The sequence below is a fragment of the Emydura macquarii genome, unplaced genomic scaffold, assembly GCF_026122565.2.
Source record: "Emydura macquarii macquarii isolate MOO-44397 ecotype Brisbane River unplaced genomic scaffold, CSIRO-AGI_Emac_v2 contig_2437, whole genome shotgun sequence".
Classification (NCBI taxonomy): domain Eukaryota; kingdom Metazoa; phylum Chordata; order Testudines; family Chelidae; genus Emydura; species Emydura macquarii.
Window position 1 is genome coordinate 3887611 of NW_027132574.1, and position 21693 is coordinate 3909303.

Here is a 21693-nt window from a genome sequence, read left to right on the forward strand (position 1 = left end):
AAGAAAACCAGGAAAACGTGATTTAGATTAAGTTTTTATAAGGTAGGTGGCATAGCTGGTTGAAAAACTGTCGTCAAAACAGTAGTTATCAGTGGTTTGCCGGCAAAGTGGGAAAACGCATCTAGTGGAATAATGGAGTGGAGACCATCCTTATAAAATTTATGGATGACTACAAGCTCGGGGGGTTGAGAGAGAACTGCAAGCACTCGGGAGGACACAATTAGAATTCAAAGTGACCTTGATCCACTGAAGAATTGGTCAGAAATCAACAACGTGAAATTCAATAAAGGCAAATACAATATTTAGGAAAGAAAACTGTGCTAATTCAAAATGGGGCATAACTGGCTAGGCAATAGAATTGCTAAAAAGGATCTGGGGGTTATAGTGGATTACAAATTGAATACGAGACAGCAATGTGATGCAGTTGCAAAAAAAGGCTAATATTCTGTGGTGTATTAATGGCAGTGTCATAAGTAAGATGTGGGAGGTAGTTCTGCTGTACTCAGTACTGGGTGAGGTCTCAGCTGGAGTACTGTGTCCAGTTTGGGGTGCCACATTTTAAGAAAAAGATGTGAAGAAACTGAGGAGAGTCCCGAAAGAGCAATAAAAGTGATAAATATTTAGAAAACATGACACGAGAAAAGGGTAAAAAGGGAGAATATTTTGTGAGAAAATAAGACTCAAACCTCATAACAGGTTTCAAATATGTTAAAAGTGCTATTAGAAAGAGGACAGAGATCAATGTCCTCCACATCTACTGAAGCTAGGGCTTAACCTGCAGCAAGGGAGATTTAGATTAGATATGAGGAAAAATTTCTAACTATAAGGATAGTTAAGCACTAAAGTAAGTTACCAAGGGACGTTGGGGAATCCCTGCCATTGGAAGCTTTTAAGAACAGGTTCGACAAACACCTGTCAGGGATGGTCTAGGTATACTTGATCCTGCCTCAGTATGAGTAGATGGCCTCTTAAGGTCTCTTTCAGACTACATTTCTATTGCCTCATGGACGTGTAACACAAAAGTTTGCTGCAGACTTTGAAAACACAAAGGAATATGTGGAACATCAACAATGTTTTTTTGATTTAAGCACTTAGGTGTGAAAGTTCGACTTCAATATCATTGTTGGTACTGAAATTTACAAGGGGAGCCAAAAGGAAAATACTGTAAAAGTGGCTGAGGTGTTTTGACACTTCAATAAAGTTTCTGGGGGCAACTTTCAGTGATGCTGCATATCATCCTTTACCATCACCTCAGTCAAAAGGTACAATAATCAAAATAGCATTTCACCATTACAAGATCTTATTGTTCTTTAAAAGTGAAATGTACTCATATAAATGCTGCACAGATTAACAAAAAAAAAGTATGTTAAATGGCCAGATTTCCAAACAAAAAAGATTAAGAAAATATGTATTATATATTTTGGTTGATACATTAAAACCAGAGAAGGGGAAATGGAAGGTTACTAAGTAGTAAAAGTTCTAGAGGGGTAGCCGTGTTAGTCTGTATACAGCAAAAACAACGAGAGTCTTGTAGCACTTTAAAGACTAACAAGTTTAATTTCTGCAGGCATAAGCTTTCATGGGCTGCAACCCACTTCGTCAGATGCAAGAAATAGAAATTAGATTGGATGTATATATATATACCCCCTAGGGTAAGGAACAACAATGGTGAGAGTAGATGTTAGCGAAGTCCATTCAGTTAGAGTAGATGCAGATTAAGAGTATACTGCACTCTAGTGCACAGCAGCAGCAAGACATTATCTGAGAAAGTACAAGTGGACTGAGAAATGATACTCTAATTTACCACTGTATTTAAAAAAATGGAAGTGCATACTCTGTCATAAAGCTGCTCTATCATAAAGCTGTTGCAAATATTTCCTAACTCTACTGAAGCTTATTATAAATGTTTCCTTTTTAGAACACACAAAAAGGTACTGTGATGTACAAAATTCTTGACGGTTTTAGAGACAATTATTTTAATAAGAATTCAACTGTATGTACTTAGGCTGAACAAGTAACTGGATGATTCATGTACTGTAGATGTTTGTGGTAGGGAATTTTTAAGCGGAACAAAATTCTCTTAACTGAAAAAATGCAAAAGTTTGTCTACTCCATTTCCTCTTGTCTTCTATTTTTCCTTTATCAGGTCAGTCATCATGGCCTGTGATATGCAGTACAAACTAAATTAATCTATATATTAGAAGTAAATACAGAGACCACATATTAGAAAAAAGTTGCTTGAAAATATTAATACTTTCAAATATAAGCTAAAGTTACCTACACATTAAATTTCTGAACCTTAGAAACTTGAAAGATTTGATAGTTTTGCACTTCAATTACATTAATATTTAGCCCCTCTTCGTTTTGTAGAAAGAAAATGGAGATTACTTACTGTAATTGGAAGTTTGAGATGTGTGGTGGTCCCTATCTGGATTCCAAAGGTGGGTGCCCATGTGTGCCATCTGCCAGAACTGTTCATAGCATTGTTAGTCAACCCACATGCACATCGTGCATCTGCCACATGGTGCATCCAAGGTCTTATGCATGTTGCCCTCCAGGTCCCTCTTACCAATAGACATGAAGCCCACAGCAAAGGGGAAAGGAGGGAGGGTTTGCAATCCAGATAGGAACCTCACAATGTGAAGAACCTCCAGTTACAGTAAGTAACCTCCATTTCTTCTTTGAATGCTGGTCCCTATGTGGATTCCAAACGTGGATAACGCAGCAAGCAGTACTCAGTGTAGAGATGGCAGCGAGGGCTTGTCAGAAGTGAGAGTCTGCAGGACTATGCAGCCAATTGCCACATCCGCTGCTGCCAACTGGGCTATGGCATAGTGAGTGGTGAAAGGATGGACAGAGGACCATGTGGCCGCTTTACAAATGTCCTGCCATGAACCATCTGTGAGGAGGGTGGGCCTGGTCGCTTGTGCCCTTGTGGACTGAGCAGTGATACCAGGTGGTGGAGACACTCGGGAAAGGGAATAACACTCCTTGATGCAGTGAGAGATCCACTTGGAGAGACGTTGAGAGGAAAGAGGGTGGCCCCTGGAATATTCTTCAATGGTGATGAAAAGCTTAGGCAAGGTCCAGAAATCACACGTATGTTGTAGATAAAGCCAACACGCATCAGACATCAAGGGAGTGTAATGTCTGCTGTGTGAGGCGTGTGACTTTGGATAGAAGGTTGGGAGCTGAATGGATTGGTTAAGATGGAACGAAGAGGCCACTTTAGGTAGGAACTTCAGATCGAGTAACAAAGAAACCTTGTCCTTATGGAAGGTCATAAAGGGCAGGTCTGCCATCAATTCTGCCAGCTTGCTAAACACATCTGGCAGATGTGATTGCCACCAAAAAGATTACCCTCATAGAGAGATGGGCGAGGGAGCAAGTAGCCAGTGGTTCGAAGGGTGGCTTGGTGAGTGTCAAGAGGACTAAGTTCAGGTTTCAAGGGAGGATGGGTTTACAGACTACTGGGAAAGTGTTGAGGAGACTAATGAGGAAATGGTTCGAGGTGTGGTGGCTAAAGGCGGAGAAGCCATCAATGGACAAGAGGAAGGTACTAAGCATCGCTAGGTGGACCCACGTGGGGGAGTTGGCAAAGCCTGACTGTCAAAGGTGGAGAAGATAGTTGTGGATAGTGAGAATAGACTGAGTTCAAGGGGTGATGGGACTCCCATACCGTGAAGCATTTCCACTTAGCTTGGTAACATGCTCTATTAGATGGATGTCTGCTATGTGAAAGAACATCGTGTAGTGGTGTTGAGTACGTTGTCTACTCATGAGCCCCATCCAAACACCAGGTGCCAAAGCCAGCCACATTGTTGCATAAGGAGATTTGGGAGACCGGGAAGATGGATAGGCAAGTAAACAAAGAGATGAAGTTTGGTGAACCAATACTGGTGAGGCCAGAAGGGAGTGATGAGGATGAGGTTGGGTGACCAAGGGAGGAGACGCACACCCCCGAGAGCCTTGTCCAAGAGCGCCCATGGAGCAGAAAAGGGGGAAGCTTGCAGTTGGCAGGAGTCACAGAGGAGGTCCCAGCATGGCATGTCCCACTGGCAGAAGGTAGAGTGGAGAGTGAGGTTGTGGAGCTCCCACTCGTGATTGTTGTGGAAGGAGCAACAGAGCATCTGCAAGGATATTGTGAGTGCCTGGAAGATGGACTACATGGAGCGTTACGTCATGCCTGATGCACCAGTTCCACAGATGAATGGCTTCTACGCAAAGGGTTGCAGACTGGGGTCCTCCCGGTTTGATTATATAAATGATGACTGTCATGTTGTCAGACAGGAGTTGCATATGATGGGATCGAAGGAAGAGTAGGAATGCCTGACAAGCGAGACGGACAGGTTGTAATTCCAGGATGTTGATGTGCATCCTGGCCTCTCTCTGCAAGATCAATCTTTGGGCAGCGTGGCCAGCCAGATGAGTCCCCCAGCCTACAAACAAAGCATCCATAGTGAGAGTGGTACTGGGTGTGAGAGGCTTGAAGGGGCTGCCGTCCATGACCTTAGCCAGGTCATACCACCATGCTAGGGAAGTCAAGACTGAAAGGAAGAGAAGTACCCTTTTGTGGAGGTGGTCCACTTGCAGGTCATAGACTGTACACAATTACATTTAGAGACATTGAATGTGCAGGTATGCATGTCGGATGACAGAAGTGCAGGCTATCATATGGCCTAGGAGGAAGAATCACTGTCAGAGAAGTGTGCGGAGGTGATGGTGCAATGAGAGAAATGAGGGCTACAAAGTGGTCCATCGACAGAAAGGCCCATGATGCAAGGGAGTTTAGCCGAGCTCCTATGAAAGGGAGCTCATGGGTAGGTACGAGGGTCAACTTGTCCTCATTGATGCAGATCCCCAGGCTCACGAAAAAGTTTTGTAGGATGCGGATGGTGGTCAGGAGATGTTCCCAGGATGACGCAACTATGAGCCAGTCATCCAGATCCAGGAACAACAAGTAGGCTTCCACTACCAGGAAGACCTTTGTGAAGATGCATATAGCCAAACGAGTGCACACAGAGGCGCATTGCTTCCTCCATGAGGTGTTTTTGGAATCAGAGCTCTGAGCCTCACAAGTCTGCAGTGGGAAGAAGCAACAGATGGAGCAGTGGGTGATAATGTGGGCATCACTCAAACAATAGAGACAACGCTGGTGTTCTCCACCCATGAAGAAGGAGCGCGGACATGGGGCATAACTTTTAAAGCCAACTCGCTGGGCATAGTTCCCACACAGAGTAAAGGGACAACTACTACTAAATTCCTAACTTAACTGCTAATTTTAACCACTAAAAACTATATTTAACTATGTAAAACTATATACCACAATGCTAAAAAGGCTACCAATTTGGAAAGAGAAAGAGGGTTCCAACTCTGGCCATGTGGTGGTAAAAGGGAACTGGAGGGGTGTCGACCCTTGCAACCTCATAAAACCTCAGATGCACTGTATGGCTAACACATGACGTGCACACAGGTCAACAAACACTGCTACGAACTGTCCCAGCTCCAGAGGATGACATGCATGTGCACCCATGTTTGGAATCCACATAGGGACCAGCGCTCAAAGAAGAAACAACCTGCCACCTTCAGCAAGCAAAACATTGGTTAGAAACAAATTATGTAAAATGAATTCCATATTAAAGGTAACTAAAATTTTAACAATATAGAAATTTTTAGAATATTAGTTGCCATAACAACAACATCTCTCTGTCAGATTGTTCTTTGCTCATTCTACTAAGAAGAAAAATATAATTCAAGTGCAATAAAATCAGCAGTGCTCTCATCCGCAGTACATCTGAATAGTGGTTATAGCTCCGTGGGACACTACACATTTGTGTATATATCTACAAAACCAGTAAAAAATAAAATACTTTATATGTTAAACATTTAAAATTAGTATACAGAAAAAATATACTTGCATCTAAAAAAAGGCAATGTCAAAATACAAGATCCATTTAAATGTTTAGGAGAAAAGTGTTGATGGTCCAAATGAATACAATTTAACCATTTACGTGAATAATTTCTGCAGAGAATTGTTTTTTAAATGTATACTTCAGATATTCTAATTCAGAAGTTTTCAGAAACTAAACTACTAAACTTGACATACATTTGTGAACTGTAGCCAGTCCTCTGAATTTTCAGATCAATAAAACTTTAAACAAAAATTCTTCCATCAGGAAGCTGAAACATCTATTACAAAAAGAAAAAATCAGTTGAACAAACATTTGAAACTCTTGATTGTATGTGGAACTTCTATGTTCACCTGTTTAACCTATATTTTATGGTTTCAAAAATATCCTTATCAGATAAATCCACATTTGTTTTAAATCCTGTTTTCTACTGTAAAAATTTGAGACTAGAAAAAAATTCCAGTGAGACTGCTACTTGTCACAATTTTATGGGTCATCACAATGCAGTGAAAGCAGACAAGGGTCAAGTTTGGATTTCTGGCATCTCTCTAGATTCTTTCCCCTCTACATGGGTGGATCATAATGATGAATTACGTGAGATTCAAAAGCCATGAACAAAAAAACAAGAGAAAAACAAAAAAAAATTACTTCTGTGAGACTGTAGGAAGCAAAATTCAGTTTGTTATATTATATGTTAGCTATAGCTATATTAAATGGCTATACCAACGCATTCTATTGTCATCCTAACCTTTCCACATTTAACAGTTGCACAGGCCTTGAACTGGGCTAGTACAGAGCAATACTGCATGCCAGCATCTCTCCCAAATCACTACTTCTTTTGCAGAGTGAGAGCTTTCTTTTTAAATGTTGAAGACTCTGGGTGCTACACTGTAGTTGCACAGAAAAGCTTGACAATGCAAACCAAGAATACCCAATGCAATGAAATGCGCTAGAGTTTGCAGACAGGCTGAAATAAGTTTCAAGAAGTCTGACCTACCCACTTTTCTGCACTGGGTGCTAACTCAGATGCCAATGAGGATACTTTATATGCCAACATTGGGTACTTCTTTGGTCATCACAGTATATAGTGAAGTATATTGTGATCTACTCAATGTATTCCGAGTGATAGTTCATTTCAGAGCCAAGCGTGGGTGGATTTGGGAAAGTGTAACCATTTATTTTTCCCCTAATCAAGGAGAAGCAAAACTCAAAGCAATCAGCAGGATATCTGAGCACCATCACACAGAATTCAAGACTGAGTCCAGCAGAGCCCATGAGTGTATTCAAAATCAGTCAAGCCCAGAAAATCTTATCTTTATGAAATATGTGAGCATTTGTACAATCTACTGAGAATGGTATTCCATTCTGGCATCTTAAGAGGGTTGAACTAACTCTGGGGGAAGAGCTCGGAAGAAAACACACTTTTACCTAATTTGACCACAGTCACAAAATAAGGCTGCTTACAAGGAACAGTTTCCCTATTCATATATTTATGTCAACACTGGAAAATTCAAAGTAAGTATTTCCACCTGAAGGTGAAGGGAGAAAAAAAGGGACAAAACCATAAAGCAGTTCTCACATTAGGAACTCCAGTGTTATTTTTAATGACTTAATGCATTCACAAAGGTAGAAGACATGTAAAAGATGCTTCATTTAAAAGACACACGCAAGCAGAAACTCTTTCAGATACACGTCGACCCATGTCTAAAGACAATGAGACCGTGATGCTTAAGATAGTAAATTTAAAGGCTAACTTTGGTATGGATAGCACAGCCCTGCAGAGGCAACAAAATTCATGAGAACAATGCCATCACCTTAACATCTAGATGTTTTGTACTGGACACAGATTCAGATTCTATCACTAATACTCAAATCCCTTCATGAAAATATTGTTAAAACTAAACGTGATTTCCTCGATCATTACTCTCTGATGGGAAGAAAAAATGAGTTTCAGAAACCAGCATCCCTTTGAGTGCTAGTGAAGAAAAAGCTAAAGCTTTTTTGGAAAGCTATTGCCAACTCATGTCTTTTCTACTAAGAATGAATAAGCATGCTTTGTGCTTAACAATATTTTTAAGAAACCTTCCCCCCACACACACACACTTGTATGTATACATAGCCATGTATACATACATGTTTCCCCCCCATTTTTCAATCTTCCCTTCCACAACCTGTGCAAATGTTTACATCACATATGTAAAAATATGCCAAGATTGGACCACAAACTGCAGTGCTTCATCCTGCAAATTCATGGATTATTTTAGATTGCCGTAAATCTATTTTTGCTGATTTTGAAGAAGTCAATAGGTTTTTTTAAATGTAAAAATTGTGGCCTCAAAAACAAAAGGCTGAAGTACTCAAGACAACTGATAACCTCCAACCTCTAAGTTTTTCATAGGTTCCCAGGCCAGAAGGGTTCACTGTGATAATCTAGTCTGACCTCCTGTATAACACAGCCCACAGAACTTCCCCAAAGTAAATTCCTAGAGCATAGCTTTTAGAAAAGCATCCAATCATAATTTTAAAATGGTCAGTGGTGTATAATCCATCAGGATCCTTCATAAGTTGCTTGAGGGGCATGATTTTTTCTATTAAGCAGACTTCTGACAACATTTTTCTGGCTCAGTAACATTTATTACGTTTTTATATATATCTTAACTAATTTGAAAATGTGTAATTACAACCCTATGTAATTATATGATTCTTGAATTTTCATTATAAAAAGGATGTGCTTCAGAATTATTTACTAGCATAACAGTTTTTTGCATGGCTTCCAACCACAAATAAAATTCATTTACACATCCTCTTTCAGAAACTGTTCTAAACCTTGAAAAAATAAATTTTCTAAAGGGTATTGTTAATATGGATCTATTATTTAAGTGAATTAAGTTAAACCCTTATGTCTGCATAGTATAAGTCTATAGACTAGACTTCTTTCCAAAATGGGAATTTACTATGTTGTCAACTAGACTACATTTCTACTTTCTGTAAGTAACCGTAACAGTTAGGACAAACACTAAGAAGCTTGAGCAAACAGTCTAAATTATTTTAAAGAAAATAAATTGTCTGTGGTTTCTCATATTAGTGCATACAAATAAAATGAAGTAACAGATCTTCTACAATGATGCAACATAGCAAGTTCACATTAGACAAGATTAATTTGTCTTACCTTCTGGGGCATCTGCATCACAGACTTTAGGCACGTATGTTGTAACATTCCCAGGCTGACCATCAACAAACGTCCTATTATGCTGCACGAAGAATACCCAAATGTCAGAAAAAACATTTTATAGGTCGATACACTGTGTAATACCTAAAGCATATAAATCTTGCATTAAACAATTTTATTTTGACACAAGAAAAAATATATTTTTTTAATTTCTTGCAGTATGTCTTCAATCTTTGTACACCATTGTTTATTTTCAATGATTTACAGGTTATGAAAGAGTACAGAATAATTTCACAGTATAAAATTATTCCAAAAGATTATCTTTTTCATAATTAAGCTTTAGTTGATGACGTTCTTACACTTAAAAATGATCAACAACTTTGACTGTACATATAGGGACCTGATAAACATGTGAGGTAAAGGTGTTGGATCACATGATGGATTACAAGATCCAGCTAGGCACTGTGGATGTGTTATTGATTGCACAGAGACATTGAGGCCAATTTTTTACTATGCTGCCCTATTTTCAGAAGCATTGAGCACCTTCAAACCCTGCAAAGCCAGTGGAAGTTGAACGTGCTCATCACTTTTGAAAAATCAGGCCACTTGATTTAGGCACCTTACTATGGATTTGGGATCTTAATTTAGTCACACAAACTTGAAAATTATGGCGTGAGTGTTTTTTTTCCCCCCTAGAACGTCGATTCCTGCAGTTTGAGAGTTCATCACTCGTATTACTTACTGGGACTGTGTCTATGGCAAATGTTATTAAAAAATTAAGTTATGGATACAATTTACTTACATGGTTTGCAGTATTAAAATATATTTACTCAATAAACATTATGCGAGAAAAAATAGCTTTGCTGTGAACAAGTCATTACATTTTGGGCTTAATCCTTGAATAGCTGTTTCAAATCCGGTTAAAAAGCCTTCTGCACTGAATCAGAACACAGGCCATGCAGATCACACATTTTCACCCAGCTGTCCAGTGTTCACAGTCTAATGTTTATCATACAACTACACATTAAAAATGAAGACCAATGGGTGATATAATCCATGTCTTACAATGCAGGAGTATTCCTCGTATATTTTCTAGCATTTTGCCCAATCCAGTGTTAAATACCTTTCAGTAACAGAACTTCATAATTTCCCTAGGAGAATATTCAACAGATTAAGAAACCTCACCCTAAGGAACTTTTTCCTGATATTTAACCTATATTCTTCCTTTAATTTTAATCACATAATTCCTAGATCTACTCTGCCTTCAATTCCAATCCCTTCTTGGTGTTCGCACATCCTTCAGATAGCTTGGCTATATGTCATTACATACAACTCTTAAACAGAGCTATACATAATCTTAATTGTTTCCTTATAATCAATCCCTCTAGCCCCTTGCTAATTTTTGTTGCTTTTTTAAACTCCTTCCTATTTGTCAATATCATTAGGGCAATGAGACAACCAGATCTGAACACCGTATTCTAACCATGGGTATACCAGATCAGTATAGCACTGTGATGCTTCTGTGTATGCAACATAAAATTGCATTAAGCTCTTTTCATTGCAATATTGCATCTCAAACGTCGGTCTAATTTGCAACCCACTACTCCTCCTGTGCCTTTCAGCATTACTTCCCAGATTTCTCCCTCCCACTCAATATCTGTATTCAAATTATTATTCCCCAGATTACTTATCTTACATTTTTTTAAGGTTAAATTTGTTTCTTTTGTGCTCAGACATCTGCTTTCCCCAATTTCCTTGATATTTCTTGTATGTCTTGATGGGTGCTTGCAACTAAAATGAATGTGTATCTGGCACTGGAAGTGTCAATCAGTTTCACAAAAAGACATTTGTTCTGGTTTTTATATATCTTTGCAGAAGGAACCATTAGCCTGCTGATCCAGTGAAAATGACAGCAGTTTAGTTGAACGTATACACACAGATCACCTCTATATCAGGCTTGTCAAGTTATCTTGCCCTACACCACCACCAGGCCTCAAGTAAGGCCTTTCCCAAAAGTAGAGACAGGCACTTCCTCAGACTGCAAATAGCATGGAAGTTACAAGGAAAAAGAGGAGAAAGATGGAGCATTGGGCACTCTTCTGCCCTTCTTCTCTGGTTCCAAAATCCCTCCAGTACATTTCTCCTTAGTATTCACCACAAGCGTCCCACCCTCCAGTCAGATGACAGGTGTCCATTTTTCTGCCACTATTAAAGAAAAGGCATCCACCTATTCACATTATCCCCATCCATTTTGTCTACTTCATAAATGATGCCAGCCTCAATATTCCATTCATTCACTTCTACAGCTTATTTTGTATTTTGCACTTTCTTCCCCACTGACTCCTACACACGAAACACCCTTCCTGAGCAAATCCACAAGGACAAATACTCTTTCTGATTTTGTTAGTTCCTGATATCCCACATAACACCTACAAGATATGACCCAACTAAGACATACTGATTTTATTCCATATTTTTCTACTTTTATTACATCACATCGTGCACCAGTCTTTACTGAGAAATTCATTCTCTTACTGATGTTACCTGAGTCTTTCGACTCCCTCTGTAAACCATTACCGCCTCATTAGGCTCATTGGGGAATAGATCATACCTTTTTATCTGTGCTGGTAAGGTTCTAGATTGCTTTTGTGTGCATTTTCTTTTTATTATTTCTTTCAATTTCTTCCCAATTTAGGGTCTGAATTTTATTTAAATTATTTAAGACCAAGTCTAACAACGAACCAAGCAATACTTTGCTACAAACTATGTCCGGTTATACCGCCATTTTTATTAGATTTTGCTTATTATCCTTTAGTCAATTGTCAACTTCTTCAAGGACATTCATACATGCAAGCAAATATGAATTAAGTCTTAGTTTCGTAAGACTGTGTTCAAATTCTATTCAGTAGTAAAATATAAGTATATTAAAAATACTGTTTTTCTTCAATTAATTTTGCATTTCTATCAAAAAGAATTCAGTTTGTCGGACTTTTATTCTTCATTATTTATTGAGTAGTCAGAAATCTACTGGACACTTTACAGATCATAGAATAGATGTGGTCCTCGCTCTGAAGGGCTTACAATCTAAATAAAACAGGACGAGCACAGAGAAATAGCAAAGGAAGTGGGCTAAGAGACCAGATTGCAGGGGTTGCAGTTAAAGATGACATATTTACTTAAACGGCATATAACTTGGTAGACTTTTTTTAAAAACAACTGAAAGCTTAAAAGTGGTTTCTTTTATTGGAAAAGGATAGGTTGATGAGCATGTTTCTAAGGGCAGAAGGAAGAGCAAGATAAATCAGAGATAATGAGGCAAGTAGCAGAGGAATGTACAGATGGAAAAGAGTGGAATGAGGGCAGAGAAGACAACTAAGCAGTGGGAATCAATGTCCACTTTGAGTAATGCCTGTACTGATATCACAAAGGTCTCCGGGCTTTGAAAGCATACTGGAGTATCTGTGCCTCAACCAGGGGCATACATGTTTTACTTACCTCAGAATGTGCTTCTCTTCACTAAGGTAATGTGGGTATGAGAGAAGGAGTCCGAACAGACACCTTCAAACATTTTTTTTTTTAAGAAAGTAACTAGGTATTGAAAATAGATTAAATGGCAATTGCCAGAATTACACTTTCTTTTTGAAGATCAGTGCTACATTTGATTTTTTTCCACAACTCTGAGACCTTTCAGCTTCCATGAGTTTTCAAAAGTAACAGTCAGTGGTATAGTCAGGAGATGTGGATTCAATTCCTGACCCTGTCAGAGATTTTAGATTAGTCCTGGTCCAATGGTTTAACCACAAGACCATCCTTCCTTCCTAATCAATCCTCTTCCTTTGTACTGTAAAGAAAATTGCACAAGCCAATGCCTCCATTTCAAGATACTTTTTTCTCTTTTAAGGTTTTGAAAGGATGAACGTTAAAAAAGATGATAAGCTGAAGAATCAAAGTTATAGAACTGCTGAATATGTTTAAGGAAATATTTCCCAATATTTTCCTAATAGGTATATTTACAGATTAATTAGAATTTGCAAGCATTGGAAGAAAGATTGTAATGGAGAAATGGGGAACAGCAAATTATCTCTGGTATACAGATGAATACATACCAAATATTCAATTCTGATTTGTACATAAGCAGGGTACTAAGAGCAAATTAAACACTAACCCAACAAGCTAGCTTACTTTTAAAATATGTAAGGAACACTTAAGAACACTGTAAGAAGTAGAATTTTTAAAAATATGTTCAACCACAGCTAAGAAAAAGCAACGAATTTAATTCTTAGTTTTGGCTTTTATATTCAAGGCTCAAGTAATAACAAATTTAGTTTGCAATTGATTTAAATATATAAGGGGAAGAATCTCCACTAATGTACCTCAAAGTTTCTTGAAAACTGCTGAAAAATGTCAATTGTTTACCTGTCAATGTGTCCATACAATCAAATTTCAGGTGGAAAAAACCCTAGCTCATGCCATTGCCAGGACAGTTTCCTACATAAATTTTCAAAGACTGTCTTAATTGAGAGACGAAACAGGGAATATTCTCCAATTGGTTCAAAGGAAGTTTCATGAGCTAATTAGAGAGGAGATTTAGGTGCCATGTAGGTATGTGTTCTCTAACCAAAGATAGACTTGTTCAAAAACCTTAACTAAATTATAGCTTGATAATTTATTTTGATAAACTGGAGATGTACTTTTACTGACAGTATGGAAAGTCCCAAGGATGTCACAAAGTAACTACACAAGTATTGATTAAATGGGAACTGATGCTGAGTTTATATTATTGTTGGTTGCCCACAAAGAGAACATTTTCCACTTATGACTGCTTTCACAGAATCTCCTGAACCTTTTCCAAACAGGACAGCTCTGGAGCTATCAAAGTCCTATGGCCCATGCTGTCAAGCGGAGAGAGCCTGTGTACAGATGGGAATTCTGACCTCTTTACTGGGGACAATAGGTCTAATATTATGTGCTGCGGTGGGGGTAAGGAGAAAGAGGGGGAGAAAAACTCCTTGCAAATGTTGCAGGACATCAGAGAGACACTGTTCTCTTGTGCAGGCATTGGCATTCACAATAATCGTGGCTCTCTTATTTAGTTCTCCAAAGAACTCTCTGACTTAGAGGAACTGGAAGCAACTCAGAGAAGATCTATCCTCTAATCTAGAAGAAACCCACCTATTATGGACTGATTAGCTGCTCCTGTTCTGGAACAAAACCTCTAACATTTGGTATTGTGTCTTGTTGCATATAGGTCCATCTCCACATACACCTAAAGGGAGATGTTTGCTACGGAGTTCTTGAGTGATAATGTGTTGATCATGTAATGTGTTGATCATGTTGATCTCTGCTCAGCTGATCTGCCAGTAATATTGTCCTTTCCTGCAAGGTGGCTACCAAATGGATAAACTTGGTGTACTGTGTACTATGTACCACTCCACAGAGCTATGGCCTCTTACCACAGCTGGCTGGAATGTGCTCCCCATGATTGCTCACATAAAACATTTGTAGTGTTATCAGTAACTACTTGATTCACCCTGCCATGTAAAAAATGGAGAAAGGACTTGAGAGCCCAAGATAATGCCCTTAATTCTAGGATATTGACATGAATTTTTGTCCTCTCAGAAATTCAAGTGACTGAGTTTACAAATCCTTGTAATAACTATCCCAGCCTTACAATGGAAGTATCAGAGATGACTAGGACTGATGGAGCTGGGAGGTTGAATGCAACTCCTTCCAGGGCATAGAAGTGCTGAGTCTACCATATAAGGGATAGGAACACATCCCGGGCTGTATCAAGTTCAAAAACATGCCGTCTGTATTTGGCAAGTCTGACATGATATATTAAAGTACATATGCCGCCAAAGCCACAAGGCTCATCAGCTTCAGAAGGATCATCATTGTTTAACATGAATTCTCTTGTAATAATTCTATTGCTGAAAGGATTTTTAAATGCCTTTCTTCAGGAAGAAAAGCACTGCCTTTTTAAGAACCCAGAATTATCCCAATAAAAAAGTATAACTTGAGTTAGACTCTGAGGCATCTAACAAGGAACTAATCTCTCCCAGGTAGTTGCTCTTTGTTAGCAAACAAATTTGGAAGACAACTGCATTTGCTGAATGAAGATGGCACATCTTTCAGCGACCTGTTGACTGCTGTTCAAGTTATCTGCAATATATTAGCTCTCTACTAAGATGAAAGACAATAGGAAAAATATGATCTATTCTTTTCCATTACTAGAGAACATTTACCACATCACACTAAGGTACGTTTAAAATTAGTTTAATCAAATTTGCAATTATAAGCAATAAAAAGTATTAAACACAAATGTATCATTGTTGCATGATGATGCTTCAGAGGATTTAAGGCTGTTTGGGTGCTCTCACTGAGCCATTCCATACCATAACATACTTGGATTTCTTTTTTAAGCTTAACCTTGATTCTGATTTTCCCAGATAACTATCCATAGATTCTTGGACCCATATATTTTAAGGGCAGAAGGGACAGCTGTAATCATCCGGTCTGACCGCCTCTATAATACAGACCACAGGACTTATCTACATTAACTCTCACTTCAAGACCAGTAACTGTGATTGAACTAGTGCATCTCATTTAAAGAAACATCCAATCTTGTCCAGCGATGGACAATCCACAACAACCATTGATAAGTTGCTCCAATACTTAATTACCCTCACTGTTAACAATATGTGACTTATTTCTACTCAAATTTCTCTAGCTTCAACTTCCAGCCATTGGATCATGTTATACCTTTGTCCGTTAAATTGACAAGACCCTGTCATCAAATTTCTGTTCCCCACATAAGTACTGATCAAATTGCCCTTGAACCTTGTGTCTGACAAACTAAACAGATTAAGCTCCTTGAGTCTCTCACTACAAAGTATGTTTTCCAATATTTTAATCATTCTTGTGACTCTTCTTTGAACCTTCTCCAATTTTGCAACATCCTTCATGAATTATGGAAACCAGTTACAATAGTGTCCAATACAAAGGAAGTATAGCCTCTTCTCCTACATGAGATTGCCCTGATTATATATCCAAGCCTAATGCAATCCTTTTGGCCATAGCATTGCTCTGGAAGCTCATGTTCAGCTGATTATCCTCCATGACCTCCACGTCCTCTCCAGAGCCACTGCTTCCCAGGACAGGCATCAAAATCCTATAAGCAAAGGCCTATATTTTTTGTTCCTAGATGTATGGTGTTACACTTGATTGTATTAAAAATGCATATTGTTTGCTTGCACCCATTTTACCAAGCAATCCAGATAATTCTGTATCAGTGAATTGTCCTCATTATTAACCACTCCTCCAATTTTGTGTGTCATCTGCAAACTGAGGGATTTTATTTTTCTTCCATGTCATTGATAAAATGTTGAATAGCATAGGATCAAAGACCCGCTGTGGGACCCCACTAAAAACAATCTCTTAACGATTCCCTGTTTATAATTACATTGAGACTTATCAGTGTTCAATACATTCAGTGTGTGCCATGTTGATTTGTATCATTCTACTTTCTTAATCAAAATGTTGTGCCATACTAAGCAAAATATATTACAGAAAACTAAATTTATTACATCAGCACTATTACTTTTATTAACCAAACTTATAATCTCCTGAAAAAAAGATATTAAGTTAGTTTGACAGGTTCTCTTTCCCATAAACCCATGTTGATTGGCATTAATTATATCACTCTCAATTCTTCATTAAACTGAGGCCCATATCAGCCATTCTAATATTTTGCCCAGTTTCAGTATCAGGCTGGCAGGCCTATAATTACCCAGATCACCTCATTAACCCTTTTAAATATTGGCCCAACAGTAGCATTCTTCCATTCCTCTGGAACTTCCAGGTTTCAAGGTTTATTGAAAATAAACATTTATGGTTCAGAGAGCTCCCCAGCCAGCTCTTTTAAAACTCTCCGATGCTGACAAATTATTTGGACCTGCTGATTTTTAAATGTCTAGCGTTAGTAGCTGCTGTTGAACATCTTGTGTTGGAATGAAAAGTATTATATTCATATGACATGATGATGATCATCATTTAGCTCTTTTCCAAGTATAGTAAAGGGATTACTGCACACGTCTGCTTTTTTGTATCGACAATTCTACTATTTCCATCTATTATTAGGATCCATCTGTTCCTAATATATTTAAACTCCTTACCATCTTTGAGAAATATATGGCCTGCAAAGTTAAAGTGTCTATTTGCTTCTCTTCTCAATTACCAACAATTCCTAACTTCTAATTTAGTTATTTCTCTCATTTTCCCCATTTTCCCCTTTGTTTGTTTGTTTAAAGGCTGCTTTCAACTAAACCAGGCTGTTTTAACCAGTGTAGTGTTTTCTCTCAATTGTGGGACTAAGACTTTTTGGGCATCTAGTCAAATGTTCTTAAGAGTTCCCAACTATTCACATTTTTGTGTTTAAATTCTGTCTCCCAACTCATTTTGGCCCAGCATTGTTTTCAACCTTGTGAAGTTGTCCCTTTTAAAGCACCAAATACATATTGCTAGTTTGGACTTTACATCTGTTATGTGCAAACATGATCACTAAGCACCACTGATTTTAATTCAGAGATCAAACCCTCAACATGTGTCAATATCAGGTCTAATGAATGTTGGATGCAAAAGTTTTGAACTAAGAAATCATCATCTAAGTTTTGGAAATTCCAAGAACATATTAGTACTGGTAGAATGAAACCTTCAGCATATGTCATTCAGACTGAAGTCCTCATGATTATGTACCTTTTTTCTTAAAAATATAAAGAGGTAAATATTATAAATATGAAGTATAAGAATTAACACTAATTTAAAATAGAAGAAGGTAGGAGATAGAAAAGAAAAGGCAAAGCTTAAAGATAACAGAATACAGTGATGCAGGAGTTAAAAGAAGTTGTAGTTAAAATTGGTAACTGAAAAGTTTAAAGTTTATAATTAACTAATACTACAGAAAACGGCTAAGTACCATTTATAGAATAAAAGCAAGTCTGGGGATAATTTTTGAAAAATAAGGCAAAGGTTTAAAATATTTTTTTAAAACAGAACCATCAAGATTTATGCCCTCTATCACTCCATCACATTGTATCCTATTATGCCTTCCCCTTTTTTTGTTTTTGTTTTTAGATTAGCAAGCTCTCTGGTGTAGCAACTATCTGTTACTATGAGTTTATACAGAAACTTCCACAATGGTAGGGAACCTTCCCTGATAGGAAACCTTGGCCATTATCAAAATATAATGAAAATAATAAAAAGCAATTCCTTGTTCTGAGAGAGCATAAGGCATGCTGGAAGCTTGCAGAAACAGCTGTACTTTCCTTCTAGAGTGGGCGTAGGGCCAGGTCCCTCTATTGCTCCACCCAGGCCAGCAAAGCACATGGGAACTACACACTGCACTGCGTAAAAGGATGCAACGATTTTGGTGGCATTCACACCTCTAAAATATTCAGAGGCAAAATAACTCTAGGAGCATCTTATGGTTGTATCCCTTCAACATCCTTAAAAATCAGGGCTATGCTTTGCATCACCCCATCGATGCAATTTTAATATATTTTTTAAAACAAGGTAAGTTATATATAGCTTTATATATAAGAAAGGGAAGTCTCACCTGTACCAGATATTTTTGGCTTCCATACATGACATACTGAGGTGCAAGACTGTAGATCATATAACTTGTGTGAAGAACAATCAACAGAAGTATCATACAGAGAAATAAGAGTGCTTGGGGCCGAGTTTTACCTCTTCTAATCTTATACAACTAAAAAAAACAGAAGACATGTACAAATATTAGATTAGGTTATCAAGCTTGAAGTCTATCAAAGGGCATTGCTTTTAGACTAGATACTTATATTAGTTCTTTTCCCAATCAGCGCCTGAAGCTCTACTGTTAAGAGACATTAGAAATATATTCAAAAAACATCCTTCCCCAAGCATAACTGTAAAAGCCTCTAGATATACTATATAAATGATGAAACATTAACAAATTTTTACCAAATATCCTATAATCTAAGATCCCTAGCTTCAAAACTCTCAGTTTTCCTTATTCCAAATGACTGTCACTACCTCCCATTATTTTCAATATGGCTGATACCAAACTAGCCTCATCCAAGATGGCTACCAATACCTACAGGCTTTGCATGTGGCAATGGGACTGCCCCTAGTAAAAATGGCCACTTCCTGGATTTTAAGGTTAGGGACTTGGACAGGAAACTGAGGAACATAGCATTCAGGAGAAGATCTGGAGTTGGAGACAAGAGACCATGGGCGAAGAATCTGAGTGGAAAAGTGAAGAATGTGGGGAGGGAAAACAGACAAGATAATGGTAAGGGAGAAGGATAGACTGGTAGTTCCTCCACTCTCGAGATTAGGAAAGGATAATAGGAGTCATCTTCAGAGCAACCAATGGAGAATCTACATTGTTGCACACCCCTTTAAACATTGAATTTGGCCCTGAAATGCTCACACACTTTTGAGGTAGGTGACTTTCAATCTCAAGGCTCAAAAACCAGAAGACAATCCATTCCCAGTCAGGCTTCCAGCCCCAACCTCCACACACAAATCATGATTTTGAATACTTGGGTTTGGCAATACACTGAATGTGCTGCTTTCACAAAGCTCCCAGACTCTGCTGGCTTGGTACCTGAAATTTTGTCTCAAGCTGAAACTGCTTGTCCTGTAGCTAGGCCATCAGGCCAAAATACAATCTAGCTTTTCAAAACATAGTAGAAGCTCTTAAGACTCTTGATACAAAAAATGTATTGTAATATTGTTTAAAAAGAATAATTGCTTCACAGCATTTCAACTTTTAGTACATAGCAGAGAGAAAATTCTGCAAGGTCCTTTTGTATTTGTTACATACATTTAAAAGATATATATTTTTACATAGTAATTTATAATGTTCAATTTTAGTAAGTAAGTAATATTTACCCTTATCCAAAAGAACCATATACCCATGTTTCGAATCCCTGCCATTGAAGTGAAGATAAAATACATAATAATTGTTGTAATTAGGATATAATCAAGTGGAAAAACCTAAAAGAGAAAAATATTAACATATAAAAGCTGAAAATGAAATTTAAAAATTAACATTAAAATACTGAACATCAATCAAATTACAAGAGTGTTTGACCATTTAATTTTAAAAGCCAGATTTCTTAACACAACGGAATGCTGAATATAACTGAATTTTTCATTGTGATTGTCCTTGAAGTGGTAAGGGAAGGAAAATGCCTGATTTAAAACATTAGACAGTTAATTGACAATAGAAATAAAACAATTAATGGTCCAATTTAAAAAAAAAGATTGAATAGCTTTGTGAATTTTTCCAAAGTTCACCTCAGTTTGAATCAGATATTGCTTCATTCAAATTTCAAATGTTGCACTAAACTATTTAGTTCTACTTAAAGTAAAGCCCAGAGATAGAATAGCACAGGAGACCTCTTTGAAAGAGTTAATATAAAAGATATAATGTTACTCAAGAAAGAGGTATGAAAGTCAAAGTTGAAATAAACCTGTTTGAAAACTACACAATTACTTATGTAACTTACACAACCTTTTTAAGAAAGTACTATTGATAGCATTTCTTAGTAGGAATCTGAAATTACACTGACTGGTTAATTCTACTTAATAAATATTATTCATGAGGAAAACATGACATTTATCAACACATTAAATAATATTTTGGTTTGATATTATCCCTTATCCTTCCTGCTCCTCAGCACCTTAATGTTTATGCAATATTTAGTTCTCTTTCCATATTCATCCCCTTGGTACAATATATTCAATCACTTAGTATTTCCAAAATTTTATCCTTTTCCTTGTTTACCTATTGGTAGCACTTTGTTTATCTCCTGGTTATCTACTGTTTTAATAGATATGAACTTTTATGTGGCTTAAGTGCCTCTGAACTCTTCAGACAAGTCTGCTCAAAATATTTACTCCTGAGCAGGTCTTATTTTTTAAAAAAAGGAAAAAATAGACAATATACTGGATTCTAAAAGTGGTTATTAAAATGTGAAATAAATCCCTATAAGTATTTACATTATGCATGTTTATTCTCCAACCCAACATACACCTTGTGTAGGTAGGCACCATCTTCTGGGCCTGGTTTTCAGAGTGCAGATTGGCGCCCAACACTCTGGAAATCATAACGGCCATACTGGGTCAGATCAATGGTCCATCTAGCCCAGCATCCTGTCTTCCAACAGTGGCCAATGCCAGGTGCTTCAGAGGGAATGAACAGAACAATTAATCATCAAGTGATCCATCCCGTCACCCATTCCCAGCTTCTAGCAAACAGAGGCTAGGGAGACTTCAGAGCATGGTTTTGCATTTGTGCCCATTCTGGCTAATAGCCACTGATGGACCTATCTTCTATGAACTTATCTAGTTCTTTTTTGAACTCTATTATAGTCTTGGCCTTCACAACATCCTCTCTCATAAAGAGTTCCACAGGTTAACTGTGCATTGTGTAAAGAAATACTTCCTTTTGTTCATGTTAAACATGCTGCCTATTAATTTCATTTGGTGAGCCCCAAGTCTTATGTTATGAGAAGGAGTAAATAACACTTCCTTATTTATTTTATCCACACCAGGCATGATTTTATAGAC

The 21693-nt window shown here is 37.7% G+C and overlaps 1 protein-coding gene across 3 annotated transcripts in view; it reads right to left on the minus strand.

The window, feature by feature from the left end:
- Window positions 1–21693, minus strand: part of LMBRD1 (LMBR1 domain containing 1) — a 273786-nt gene that overhangs the window by 43278 nt on the left and 208815 nt on the right. For 2 of the 3 annotated variants that reach the window (XM_067562532.1, XM_067562530.1), the window contains exons 12-14: window positions 20011–20115; window positions 18692–18841; window positions 9079–9160 (exon numbers count right to left, since the gene is read on the minus strand). In XM_067562532.1, coding sequence (XP_067418633.1) covers window positions 9079–9160; window positions 18692–18841; window positions 20011–20115 — 337 coding nt within the window. Of the gene's footprint in view, window positions 1–7488; window positions 7614–9078; window positions 9161–18691; window positions 18842–20010; window positions 20116–21693 lie in introns of those variants that run through there. The other variant, XM_067562531.1, reaches the window with a different exon arrangement.